This window comes from Megalopta genalis, chromosome 12 (genome assembly GCF_051020955.1).
Source record: "Megalopta genalis isolate 19385.01 chromosome 12, iyMegGena1_principal, whole genome shotgun sequence".
NCBI classification, from domain to species: Eukaryota; Metazoa; Arthropoda; class Insecta; order Hymenoptera; family Halictidae; genus Megalopta; species Megalopta genalis.
Window position 1 is genome coordinate 7,635,276 of NC_135024.1, and position 13,668 is coordinate 7,648,943.

At 38.4% G+C, this 13,668-nt stretch overlaps 2 protein-coding genes across 2 annotated transcripts; both read right to left on the reverse strand.

The window, feature by feature from the left end:
• Positions 1 to 736: 736 nt before the first annotated feature.
• Positions 737 to 5,914, reverse strand: LOC143260391 (15-hydroxyprostaglandin dehydrogenase [NAD(+)]-like). The gene is made up of 6 exons (XM_076525518.1): positions 5,726 to 5,914; positions 4,705 to 4,831; positions 3,562 to 3,668; positions 3,216 to 3,389; positions 2,527 to 2,684; positions 737 to 1,848 (listed from the first exon to the last, which is right to left on the reverse strand). Exons 1-6 carry the CDS (start codon positions 5,819 to 5,821, stop codon positions 1,713 to 1,715), a joined length of 798 nt encoding a protein of 265 aa, XP_076381633.1. The 5' UTR covers positions 5,822 to 5,914; the 3' UTR covers positions 737 to 1,712.
• A 4,167-nt stretch (positions 5,915 to 10,081) lies between these two features.
• On the reverse strand, positions 10,082 to 13,142 carry LOC117217419 (3-hydroxyacyl-CoA dehydrogenase type-2). Its single transcript, XM_033465005.2, has 9 exons — positions 12,921 to 13,142; positions 12,670 to 12,801; positions 12,392 to 12,506; positions 11,565 to 11,691; positions 11,350 to 11,453; positions 11,008 to 11,184; positions 10,735 to 10,880; positions 10,499 to 10,661; positions 10,082 to 10,283 (listed from the first exon to the last, which is right to left on the reverse strand). Exons 1-9 carry the CDS (start codon positions 12,974 to 12,976, stop codon positions 10,188 to 10,190), a joined length of 1,116 nt encoding a protein of 371 aa, XP_033320896.2. The 5' UTR covers positions 12,977 to 13,142; the 3' UTR covers positions 10,082 to 10,187.
• Between the last annotated feature and the right edge of the window lie 526 nt (positions 13,143 to 13,668).

Consider the following 13,668-nt stretch of genomic DNA (forward strand, 5'->3'; position numbering starts at 1 on the left):
AGACGAACCACGAGAATAATTGCTCTTCATCTTCTGCTTTCGTGAAAAGATCATAATTGTTTTATACTTTTGCCGAATGGAGCAATGAAATGGAGCAACTTGCTTTCATTTCTTGTCTAAGTAAGTTCTAGGAATCGCAACCTCGCGTAGTTTCTAGAATTGTCTAAGAATCTCCTGTACGATGTAATCAATAACATTTATGAATGACTGAAAATCAAATTTCCCAACAGCGTTTTCTTCGATTTCTAGTCACAGATCTTATAAATAGTTTTATAGTGGAGTGCATATTTTTTCACGCGATATTTATCGAAGACACGTGTAGGCATCATTTTTTGGAAAAATATAAATATGAGAAAGTATGCTATGTTTAAATATGGTTGCCGTATCGCATCGTAATGTTTACACAGTACAGTAAATTCTCCCTAATTGACCCTCAGATTGTGCAGAAAAATGAACAATTTGGGAGGAGGAAATACGATTATTCGAGCCTCGTGGCTCGTTTTCATAGTTGTTGGTAAACGGTAACTATAAAAACGAGTCGCAAGGCTCGGATAATCGTATCTCTTCTTTCCTAATTGTCCATTTTTTTATATAATCTGAACGTCAATTAGGGAGAATTTACTGCATTCATGAATGTTAATCTACCACAATTTCATAGGAAAAAATTCAAGATAGCACACTTACATATCTTTTAATCCGTGAACGCGTGAAGCCAATGATTGAAATAATGCAAATGTAACAGTACAACCTTTTTTATTACTCGTTATGCTAAGAAACTTTTAAGTTATAATATATTAATGACATTTTCTTATTTAAATGATATATAATCATGACATAATAATTTGAATACATTTGAAGAGCATTCAGCATGTAATATTTAATCAATTACGTTTTCCGCTATTCAAATGAAATCTTTAATCTTTCATCGCAATTAACTATTGAATTACAACTGTTGGCCAGTAATACCAATTAACAATTTTTCTAGTTTAGTCGCTAATTGTGGTTAACAATTGAAATAAATTTAATCGGTGACTGCGATTAACGACTAATAGTAATATTTTAATCGCTAAGTACGATTAACAGTTAATCATTTACAGTAGTACAGTAGCGCCTCTCTTATCTGAACGTTTTTATTGCTGTAATATTCTGATACCAGAACATTCTGTTATTTAAAAATTTCACTTTATCAACAAGTTTTATATTAGTTGATAATGTATGTAAATGATACAATGATTAGATAATAGAATGTTTGGATATCAGAGAATATTGTAAAAATAAATACTCCGATAAGGGAGCCACAAATTAATCGTCAGTCTTCGATTTAATTTTTGACCAACTCTATTGATAATTTCTTCTAAAAAATTATACGACTCTATACGTCTCAACGATAACAACGCGAAAACTTTATGTTACATAATATTATCAGTAGAAAGCGTGCCTTTATCGTTTTTACTTTCGCCTTTATTTATTATGTATTGTATCCTTTGCAAGGGTTTTGCAAAATATCTGAAATTCGTTTTTCATGATTGAGCAGTACTGACTACGGCCAGATAAAATATACGGAATGATAGTTTGTTAGTTACGATTCGGATTGTTCGTGAATTCGTTGCGTGCCGAATTGAGGTTGAAAAATGTGAAGAGAATTAACGGTGCTCAAAAATTTCTAATATTGTGTTAATTGTGTAAGAACAGTTTAAAATTCCCTTTGACAATTAAACGGGGATCTTCAGTGTGGCGTAACTGGGCACTTCGACAGCGAACGGGGGTTGATTGTTCTCGCTGACGAAAATCGCGCCGTTCTTCCCGTTCTCGATTAATTGAATTATGGCGCTCGCCACATGCTCCGGCCTGCCAACAGATTCGTCGATGACGGCATCATTAACTATGTACATCGTGTCAGAGATGACTCTGCATAAGCAGATTTCGAAAATAATCTATCGAAACCAGATGTCAATCATTTCTTCGACATCGACTTGAAATTTAATGTCCCTATTACTGTTAATTAGCAATTGTAATTAATCTAGACATACGAAAAAATTAAAACTTGTTTTCGTGTAGCAATCTATTAATAACAAAGGAGTGCTAATCAACGAAGCCGTGAAAGAAATTATAGTGCAAGGGAATAAATACGATTTTCCCTGTCAGCATCTGCGAGATTGAAATGTCTTGTAAACGCGGCTCTCATCTCTTCGGAGATCTAAATATAGAAAATTAAAGATTCAACTCGAAATAAGCATTCCAGATACATCGCTTTTTTAAAACAAAAATCGAGGCCGTAATCAATTAATTCTGCGAACGTTAGCTGTAAAATTAAAGACTCTGAACAACATTGATCGTATTCAAGGCTCTGTCAATATTTTAAACAGATAACAGAATCTCAAATTCTATGATGCTGCTCGAATAAAAATTTCTTTATCGTATTCGTTTGCTTTCGAAAAAGACAAACATTTCACCCAGCTCCGTGACACGTAATAAATTACATTGTTCGATTGGGATAACAAGAATCAGATTTTTTTTTCTACTTACGGTTGTTTCTGCATATGCGCCATCGCTAAGGCCGCTGTTTCTTCATCGAGAAGATCCATGGCATGTTCTTTGGTCGCCATAAATCTGGCCGCCATAGCCGTGGTCGTGAGTCCGGGGCATATCGTCAGCATGCGTATACCAGTCTTATCGTAATAGTGCTGTCGAATATTATAAAATATATCAAATGAAATTGTCGGATCAGCGTCTAACGCTTAAACACAATAATATTTTTAACGTTTTCCCTACATTGGCAAAATTTGGCAGATATTCTTAGAACTGTACAATTGGCGTTGCTTAGTAACATTCATAACTTCATCGATCAATCTTTCCGGACAAATTTTTTAGGTACTTTTTCTAAACCCATTAGACCACTTCTCAGAAAATTAAGAAACAAATCTTTATCGTTGATCAGGAGATTCATTGTAATAAAGCTAAGCTAAAAATGTGATGCTTTCTAGCAATACAAATGTGTTTTGTATTTCATGTATGAGATGCCATAAATTTGCGAAGATCCGCAGTATTTTGATGCGATAGTTATTCAAATGATTTGATAATAATGATTATCAATTTTGATAATCTAGGCTTTCATCTCGCGATCGTAGCGATAGTAAAATACTAAATGTACTTAATAAGGTAGAAATTTATTTGTTGTCTCGGAGCAATTTGTTTATCGGACTATTAATTCGCACCGCCAATGATTGAGTGAATCCGACGATCGCGTATTGCGTTCCACCATAGATCGGTGCAATTGGGATCCCATCGAGTCCAGCCACGGAGGACATGTTCACTATGATGCCGCCATTGCCACCCTTGTACTTGCCCATGGTGTGCAAGGCCAAGACAGTGCTGTGCACGACCCCTTTCTGTTCGAGACAAACAAATCACGTCGAATTATGTATCTTTTTTCATTTCATAAAAGAGAAAAGATAAAAGTCAAGATAAGAGACACTATCTTCGGATGTCTTTCTTGTTTACAGTCATTTATAGTGCTGTCATATTACACGACGATGCTGATTATGAGGAGGTAAAGCTTACGTAATTAACATCGACCATAATCTCCCAATCTGCGTCATCCATAATGCCTGCAATGTTTGCGACGATGTCTAAAGTCTCGTATGCCTCGATCACTTTCTTGAACGCCTCTGCGAGAAACAAAATATTTCGTGACAGCTAAAAAGATTGCACCAATTACGAAACACGATGAATCGTAAAAATAATGTAATATGTTTCTCCCAACGTCGGTATCATTTCTTTCTGTTTTTATGGGACCTATCGCGATGTGTTATCGCACCATGCTCCTATCACGAGTAACTAAAACTCCATTTCAGTGGAGTAAGATAACTTGCGCTAGTAAATAATCTGTTAACTATGTTTATTCTCGCAATCGTTAAAAATAGTTGTTTACGTTGCTCGCGGATCTAACAGTAAATTTTCCCCAATTGACGCTCAGATTGTGCACAAAAGTGGACAATTTGGGAAGAGGAGATACGATTATTCGAGCCTTGCGGCTCGTTTTTATAATTGTTGGCGATCGGTAACTATAAAAACGAGTCGCAAGGTTCGAATAATCTATCTCCTCTATCTCTATAATATCTCCTCTTCTCAAATTGTCCATTTTTATGTACAATCTGAGCGTAAATTAGGAGAACTTATTAAGAAAAATTTACTGTACCTACTATTTAAAACATTATTAAAAAATTACGCGACATGCACCGGCCACAACCTAATCGTCAAAACGTTTATGGCTTCTTAGTTATAAGGGTCAAACATTGTTTTTGGTCTTACCACTCTACTTTGTAACACTCACAGTAAGAAAGTGGTATTTGCGGGAAGCAATCTTTTAAACATTTTAATCATTTTATTAAATTTCTTTTCTTAACTAAACGACAATTTGTTAGATGAATAATAATGAGATGTACGCGTTGCTTCTAAAAATATTGTATATACAAAATTTGTAAGTTTGATTTTTCATTAAATACAGATGCAGAATGCTTCCGAATTTTACACACACAATTTTCTCAGCAAGTATCATAATTTAGGAAGACTGCGAACTATAGAAAATCGAACCACACCAATGTGCACGCACGACTTCGCGAAAAATACGGATTCAGTCGAAAATCAAATAAAAAGAGAAATTTCGCGAATTGCCTTTTCACGATACAATAGAACTATAAATACCTTTGAGTTCATCGCTCTTGGAGACGTCGCAGGCGACGAAAATCGCACAATCTTTCACGAACTCATTGTTTAGATCGGCGGCCGCGCTTTCGCCACCTGAATCGCTCAGATCCAACAGAGCCACCGCCTGAAAACATAATTGATTACATATTAAAAGCTTTTAATCGTCGAAGATAGCGCCTCTCCGGCATTCTCACTTTCATACTACATATCTAAACTTAATAACGAAATTATGCTTTCACAGTTTACGCTGTTTATAACTATATCACGCTTTCTTCAATGTTATAAATAATCCTAGCGAAATGCTATTGTGTTGGGAAATGGAAATTATACTTTAATAGACGCCAGTCAATGTTCCTTTAAAATCATCAAAATTAATTGAATTTGTATTGCGATGATGTTGTCTACTGCGTTTCTTTTTCTTGATATTTTATTCCTGTTCTGTTACATCAGTCATTAACATATTCCTCATCAATAAATCGACGTCATTCAGAACCTTGTAGTGTACATAAACATAGTTAAGTCAGTTTAATGCACGTTTCTATTCAAATTGCTACTGCATTTGCTATTACTGCCATTACAAAGACGAACGCGTCAAACATATTGTTTGTCGCAGTTACGAAGATATGCATTCATTTTTATTATGTAAACGTGGTTATTTCACTTATTATTTGCAATAGAGTTTAATAAATAATTTGATTTAAGAAGAATATTGTGTAAATATGTTACTATAACACGGTCTTCATTTTTTCTTGATAACGTAAACATTATTTGTTGCAAATGGAAAATACCATGGTTAAAAACAATGTCAGATATTGAGATAACATTTCTACATAAAACTTTTTCCTGTAAACGTAATAGTACTTGTATGCTGTTAGTCCAAAGTCAAATTGCTACTTTCGATACCAGTCACCCTTACATTAAAAAATGTGTTGGATAAAGTCAATAAATAAAATTGTAAACGATTGAAAAGTTCGTCAGAGAAGGTCTGGCGTATGAGCGTTCAAGGGATTGTTGGTACCTTCGCTCCGTTTCGAAGGAGTTTGCGAGCCGTGGAGAAGCCGATCCCGTTCGCTCCGCCGGTGATGAGCGCGACTTTACCCTCGATATTCGACATGACTGATCGATGGAAATCAGGATAATGCCCGTCGGAGAGAAACGTGGATTTGTAGCGACTTTCGCGACCGTTCTCGCGGGAGGCTCGTTCGCGAATATATTCCTAGAGCGAGGATCACGGTGGCCCCGGTCGCCGATGAAACCCGAGAAATCGAGAATCAGTCGTACGGGATTGAATGTCTCGCGGATATCTGACGGATAATGTGACCGCGGATCCGTGGGTAAACAGGATCGGGTTCGCGAAAAAATTCGGGCACGAGGTAGCTGCAACACGCTCCGGGAGGCCGTTTATTTCTGTCGATTTATTGAGTTACCGGTGCGCGTTTCAAATCTCGATGCGCTCGGATTGGAAATCGAGCGAATCGATTGAACACGCGCCGTCGACGCGACACTCGGATGTTCCGGAGGTCGAAAGGATTCCTTCGCGCTGTTGACAGAAATTTTCTGCGCATGTTCTTTAAGCTACGTACATTTACAGGTCTCGTTTTGTTCCTCTCAACGGGCCACCTCTCACGAATTTCTCTGCGCGAACAGTCCACACGACGACCAGTGTTGGACAAAACGAATGGTCTTGCATTTTTCATTTAAACATTTATTTTGAAAATTGAAGTTAAAAGGATTCTTTCGTAGGAGATGATTGGATACATACGCAATAAACGTGATGAACGGATTAAATGAATTCAGTTTTGTCATTCTTCAAACTCGTTAGTCATCTTTAGTCCTTGGCATGCTAACGAAACACTTGAAGAAACACGCTTAAAGAAACACTGAATCGTGAAAAAATGTCGATTTTTAAACTAGCATAATTATGTGTAAGGAAATATTGAAATCTTCTGCCTGCGTTTATTTTGACGCATTGAATGCTGTGGAGCCCACCCCCACCTTTAACTTCGTTCACTTATTTTTGGTTTCTTCGAAGATCCTCTTTTATCGCGTAAGTAGGAAATAAATTGCTGGAACTTTTCTGGAACTTTTGCGCAACTTTTCTGGAATCAATACGATGAACAATAGGAACGATTCTACTAAAACTGATACTAAGATCTTAAGCAATAAAAATGAATACAAGTTTTACTCTTCCTTTGAAATTGTCAAAATAAGAATTATTTATCCTGATCAGTGGAACTTCCTGTTCTTGCTTGTCTTTGCCATTCGCTTTTGGAGAATAAAAGTATATATATATACTTTACTAAAAGTATATATATATAAATATTGAAATCATATCGTGTTTCATAAGGTTATAGTGTGACAATTGGATGAATTTAACAATATGATATAGCATTTACTAAAATACTTTAAATACACAGATCAGGAACTTAAAATTCTGTCATTTTGGAGACGTTACAAAAATTTCAAGAAAGGTTCCAGAAAAGTTCCAGAAAGGTTCTAGAAAGGTTTCAGAATTTCCAGAAGTTCCAGTAGTTCCAGAATTTCCAAAAAAGTTCCAGAAGTTCCAGAATTTCCAGGAAAGTTCCAGAAGTTCCAGAATTACGCTCTCACTTACGCTTTTCTTATTTATAAACGAATCTATCCCAAAATGTTCTGCTGCAACAAATTACGGAACAGTAAGCTCGTAAACAATTTAATCGCCCACATAATCTTGTATTTGCGATAATCACGTTTATCCCTTCCGCCATTTCTCTTCCATTTTAACACTAGAGCTACGAATTCAATCGAAACGAAGAATTACAGATTCTTTATATGACAATGGTTCAAATTATAAATATGCTACTGCGAGCAGTCGATAAATATTTATTCAGCTGCATTTTGAAATAAAAATTGTAGGACATCCCCGTTCTTCCGTTACCCGTTACCAGTGACCCGTTACCAGTCAACCGTTATCCCTTACCCCGTTACCAGTCATCCGTTACCCGTTCTTCCCTTACCCGTTACCCCGTTACCAGTCATCCGTTATCCGTTACCCGTTCCTTCCTTACCCGTTACCCCGTTACCAGTGACCCGTTCGCTGTTACCCTTTCCCTGTTATCCGTTGCCCGTTACCCGTCATCCGTTACTCCGTTACCAGTTCCCCCGTAACGGGGTAACGGATAAGGGATGACGGGTAACGGGTAACGGATAACGGATGATACCGTCGGTGACAGCGAGTCGGTCGCAGTTTACGTCTCTGCATATCTTGCATATCTCTTAGAACGTAATTATCGGCCGTTCGAGGAAAATGGTATCGGGTGTCTTTTTCTCGGACGGCCGAACGATGATCGACAAGGATACACGGCCGAGGCCTGGCTTTTTCGGCAGTGAAACGTCGACTACAGAACAAACGCGTCGAATAAACGATTATCCGCAAACGAGTCTCAGTGATCTTTCGTAATATCCACAAGTGATTGGAATTATCAGTGATTAATTAAGTGAGCAGTGTTCGGTGACTGCAGTGTAAATGAACTTCGTAAATAACCATACCAGAGGTTCCTCTGAGAGTATCCCTCGAATGTTGCGGTCATCGACCTGAGATCAGCTGTACGTTGTACGAGGTCAGTGTGTATGAGTCAGCAAATGCATCCTCAACTAAATGGGTGAGTTTCTTGTTGATAATATTTTTCATATTTCTCTAATAAACAAATCCTTTACGTCCCTTAACGCGATTATTTATTATTAAATCAGCTTTGCGAATCATTCGTTGAGTTCTGTTCGGACACGGAATTATTTAAATTAAAATATCATTTACAAACTTTGTTAATCTTCACCGTACACCTTGCATACAAATTTCATATGGCACACACGAGGTGTCATGCACACCAGAAAATTAAAACAGCTGTCGTACTTATTATTTCGGGGCCGAAAAATTAGTAAATATTCTTCAGACATTCTGAAATAAGGATGAACAGCGTTTTTCTTAAAATTATCACTGCCACGTGGTAAAAAAAAAGGTATCGAAAGTTCATGCTCCGTGACTTGTTCATTGATTTGAACAAGGCACAGAGTCCTCCTTCAGCTGTCAAACTCAGTGGCAGGAGCACATGGCACTCGATCGATTGACCACGTTGTGGTTCGCGCCATCGCCTCTCATTGGTCGGCGTTTTTCGTTAATAACTCGTAAACAAAGCCGCAGATTGCATTTTCGCAAAGAAAGAACTTACTTAGAATGATCTCAGCTACCCCGCATTTCCGTAATGCGAGACATTTTTGGGACACCCTGTATTTATAAATAAAATAAAAATTTTATTTGAATAATTATTCGGATAACATTTTATTGCAATAGTGCCCATCACTGCATGCGATCCCAGACGGCACACGTCTTATGGTTTTTCTGTTCGAGGTATTTGAGACCATAAGGTAAGGGTCTCGATATCGTTGCCACTGTTATCAACAACTGGCGAATATGGGCGTGTTAGCTGACACCGAATATCGTATATACTTTATTTTTTCTACAAACGTTTAATTTTATTTGGAGCACAAGCACAGACTTAGGATTCTTGAGGGATCTCAAATCTGTTGCAGCTGTGTGTAATACCACTTCGCGAAGTTACCATAAATGTCTAACGATGAGCCGACCGGCCTGAAAAATCCACTCTGTACCTAACTGGCCTACAGCTACCAGAGGGCCGATTACTTGATCTTATTCTCGCAAGTCTTCGTGCGTGGTCGATTAGTATATATACCACTTCTTCGCACAAGGAACCAAGCCCGTGTCTAAGGCAGGGTCTGCTGGGTAGCCTTGCTGACGAGTCCTCCAGCAGATTCCAGGACGAAACATGGGTGGGCTTTCTGTTCCCCCACCCTTACCCCCTTAGGGGGAGGAATGAACCACAATCTCCCTGTTCTGTTCTCAGAGTGGATTGCGATTTTGCGTGGCACCCCCCGAGGGAGGAGGGTATGTGTCTAGCGCACAATAGCGGGTGAATAGGAACATCAAAATTCCGATTCACCTGTCTAAAGGGGCAATCTTATAGATCGCTATATTGAGCGTTTTCCGCCTATGACATAGCCTGCGTACAAGGCAGAGTCTGCTAGGTTGCCTTACTGACGAGTCCGCTAGCAGATTCGGGACGAAACGCTTCTTTTTTTCTCCTTTACCTTGCAAAATCCCGGTCTTCCAAAATTTTTTTTCTATATAACCTCACTTTCGTAGCAGTTTAATTTATTATTAATATTAAATGAATTTTATACATAATCATCATATTTAATCATTATTTTCGAGTAATACAAGATGGTTAATAAATCATTAAGATGGTGCTGTAACAGATGTTAGTGATCTGGTATTTTCAAATTAAATTAAATTACAGCAGTTAATAAAATGGACAAATCATTTTATCGAATATACCGAATTTATTTATATCAATTTTTATAACGATACATTCGACCCTCACGCGTACATAGCTTTCGCTGAGAGAGATTTATTTCTTTTATGAAACTTATTTTTTGCAGATTGTTGTTATTTTGGGGCAAGCTTTCGACCGATCGATTTTGGAGAATTCAACACATGGCGGTGGCGTGACCTTACCGCAAGGCTGCAATTTATAAATTATCCATATAATCCGATAGAAATATGCTTGTATTTATTACAAGACGATCTATGTTGTAACTCGATCAATTCAGTGTTAAAATAATAGCGAAAATTTCGAGCGAATTTCATCGATATCGTTCAAGTTAGAGACTTGTATCTTCGATGTACGATCTCAAATCGATCCAATTTATTGCTATTCGAAATAGGAATGAACTTTACCGATTTCTCGTAAATTGTTGGATCGATTTTCTCGCCTTCCTTCGCCGGAAAATGAATCAATCGAGGATTTTCGTGGACGCTGCTCGCTGGTTCTACTAGCCAGACGCTGTCATTTTGCGCCCACGCTAGCACATAGCTCAACGCTGGGCCTATTTGACGTTTCCTGTCCACGATTTCCGTTTTTAAAACTTCACACGTCTGCGAATGATACTTGTCTGTCGTGGATATCTACTCACGTGGTCGGTATGCAAGGTGGCACACCGGGGATTCGATTGTTAGGGATGGTTTCCGGGAAATATGGCAACCCTATTTCGCTGAAGTATTTGGTCGATGGGCACAGAGTTACCAGACGTATTCCAGTCTGATCCATCTCGGTATCTTTCTGCGTGATCAGAAAAATAAACAGTCGAGCAGAGAGAAATAAATGTCGTGGCCATTAAAGATACTCTTACGGCGGAGAATTGTTTGCGACGAGAACATTGCAAATGCAATTATTTTATTAAATGTACCACGAAGTCTTTCATCACTTCGATCACGGGTTCCTTTCTGCAATAAATGGGATATGGGTCCTCGGGCCACCCCATGAACCCAAAAATGCTCGCGCAGTTCACGATCACTCCACCGGAACCGCCGCCTTCCTTCCGCAGAATTTTCATCTCCACTCGCATCATCTTGGCTGTGTTGTTCTGAAAATCATTTATCGCCGTGATAAATTAATACGTCGCTAATTTTCCGCCGTTCGCCTGACAAGTTAACGTTCCTTCGTGTTTTCTATTGTTTTTCGAATTCCCGTTTCCCTGAAAGATATCGAAAGTATTCTCGTTACTGAAGTCTAATGACCTGTTACGCACCTCCTCCTTTCCCGCATCGTTCGATGTCAGAGGCCAATCTTTATCGAGATCGTTGAAAATAATGTTTATATCTTTGTATCTGACACGCGCCTGACTCAATGTTGCTGCAAAATTGTTAATTGCTTTGAACGTAATTCTGCTGCTTATGTCTGAGATCACTTTTTTTTTATCTATTAAACGTTTAATAGATATAGAGATTACAAAATCTGTCAAACCTTCGAATTGGCAGGGACTTTGAATGTGACACTCCATAAACTGTACTCGATCTTTTCCATAAGATTCGCAGAGCCTCTGCGCCGCGAAATTGCCTTCGTCGACATCATTGTCCGTTATCACGACACTCTGCGGTGTTTCAATGACTTGATTATGAATCTTGCACGCGATCACGCCGGCATGCAAAGTTGAATTGTCATTAAATTGCGAACATTTAGACTGTGAAGACTTCGCGAAGGAAGATCGTGCAACGATCTGTTTACTAAATCGTCAAATCGCTTTCGTATTTTCGTTTCATTTTTCTCTGAAAACTTGTTTATCTCGTGTAGAAAGCAGGAAGCAAAGATACTTTTCTCTGTGAAAAAAGACTTAACATATTCACTGTATATTTAAAGTGCAACAAAAAAAGGACGAGAAAAAAATTGTACCTTAAATTTTGAGAGGTCATTGCAAAAGAGAAGCTTCAATCTTCAAACTCCATAAAGATTTCAGTCTGAAAAAGCTTCGTTCTATGTTCGCAGAATCATTTGATTCTATTCAACAGTATCTTCACTTTCCTGCTAACTAACTAAATACGATTATATTCTCTATAAGAAGATAAGCTCGGGATTGTAAAAGTCGAGGCTATCAGGTTTCAATACGAATCCGGATGCATCGTCCTACGATCTTGTTTCGCGAAGTTCTAGCGAAACTTGAATACTGATGATCAACGAATTTGCGATCCCTTTGCACGTCGGTGTATTTCGGCGGGAAACGATTTCTGTTCACTTAAACGCGACACGAGCGAGGTTGTTCATCCAGAAAACTATGTAAAACGAAAAATGCTAACTCGTGCGCCTCTGCATAAAAGATGATCGGCCGCAGCGTAACCGAAACCATCGGCGCCGCCAACCACAACCGCGACTTTGCACCGAGGATCGGTAATCGGTTTCGGTGAGTCAGCGCTGCGATCGTGAAATAAAAGATCATTAAGATATTATGTTCTCGTAAAAATTCGTCAAATTCAAAGTGCGCAACATAAATCGAAGATAACGAATCGCGACTCGTTCGGAAAGATGTTCGGTTATTCTGAATCGCTCTCTATCCTATTTTCAAGGATACAGTTACCAATCATAAGGCTTGATTATTTTCGGCCCTTCCGGCTTTTTACTCCTCGAAAACCAACCGCCGCTCTTCTTTTTCTTCTGCCGCGCCACCGTCGTGTCATGAAACTGGCGGAGCTCGATTTCCCGTAAAATTCTACGGGAATGCAACGGATCCGGTTTTTATTTATCGAAGGTAATGGGAAACAAAATAGGCTCCAAACAAGGCGTTGCCTAGACTGATACGAGAGAAAGTGTCGCGTTCGAGTAGCTCACCTTGGACTTCTGACGAGAAGGTTGGAGACGAACGAGGTTACGTATCGTGTTAACATGTTGGAAACGATTTTTCAGCGATCGTGTAATAGATCCGACGTTGACGAAAACGTTCCGATCAAGCAGACATATCGGACGAATGCAACGCCGGACGGGGAATTTCGATGCTCGAGTCCGAATCAGGAGAAATCAATTTGTGCTCGTCGCTCTGCAGTCACATGATGACTTTTGTTTTGCGATTCGAACGATCCACGATTACAGAATTTTACTTACGTGATGGTAATTATTGCTTGCATCGTTTCTGTTTAAATATTGTTTGCAACTTAACGCTGCATCGTAATATTCATCATCAGATTTTATCGTCATCTATGTTATGAAAACGGCAATCGCTAAACTGCGGATTTTTGTGAAGAATGAAAATTATGTGTAATTTATTTATATATTTATTTATATGCAATTATACGCAATACCTTTAACACGTTGAGTGCTTCGACGGTCGCATATGGGTGACACTAATTTTTGATTAGTCTTCGAAACTCGTTTTTATTGTGGTATGTTCGAACAAATTGAATTGTACTAGGATAATTAGAATGCGAAAGAGTTGAAACACCGTCCGCTATGATCAATTTTCGTTTTCGTGTTTCAGTTTCATTAAATAATCTCTTGGCGTACCATTTTCTTCGCAGTTACTGCTATTAGAAACTTTTCGATTGCAATAATTTCTTAGAAGGGAAAGAAAATTGATGCTTAT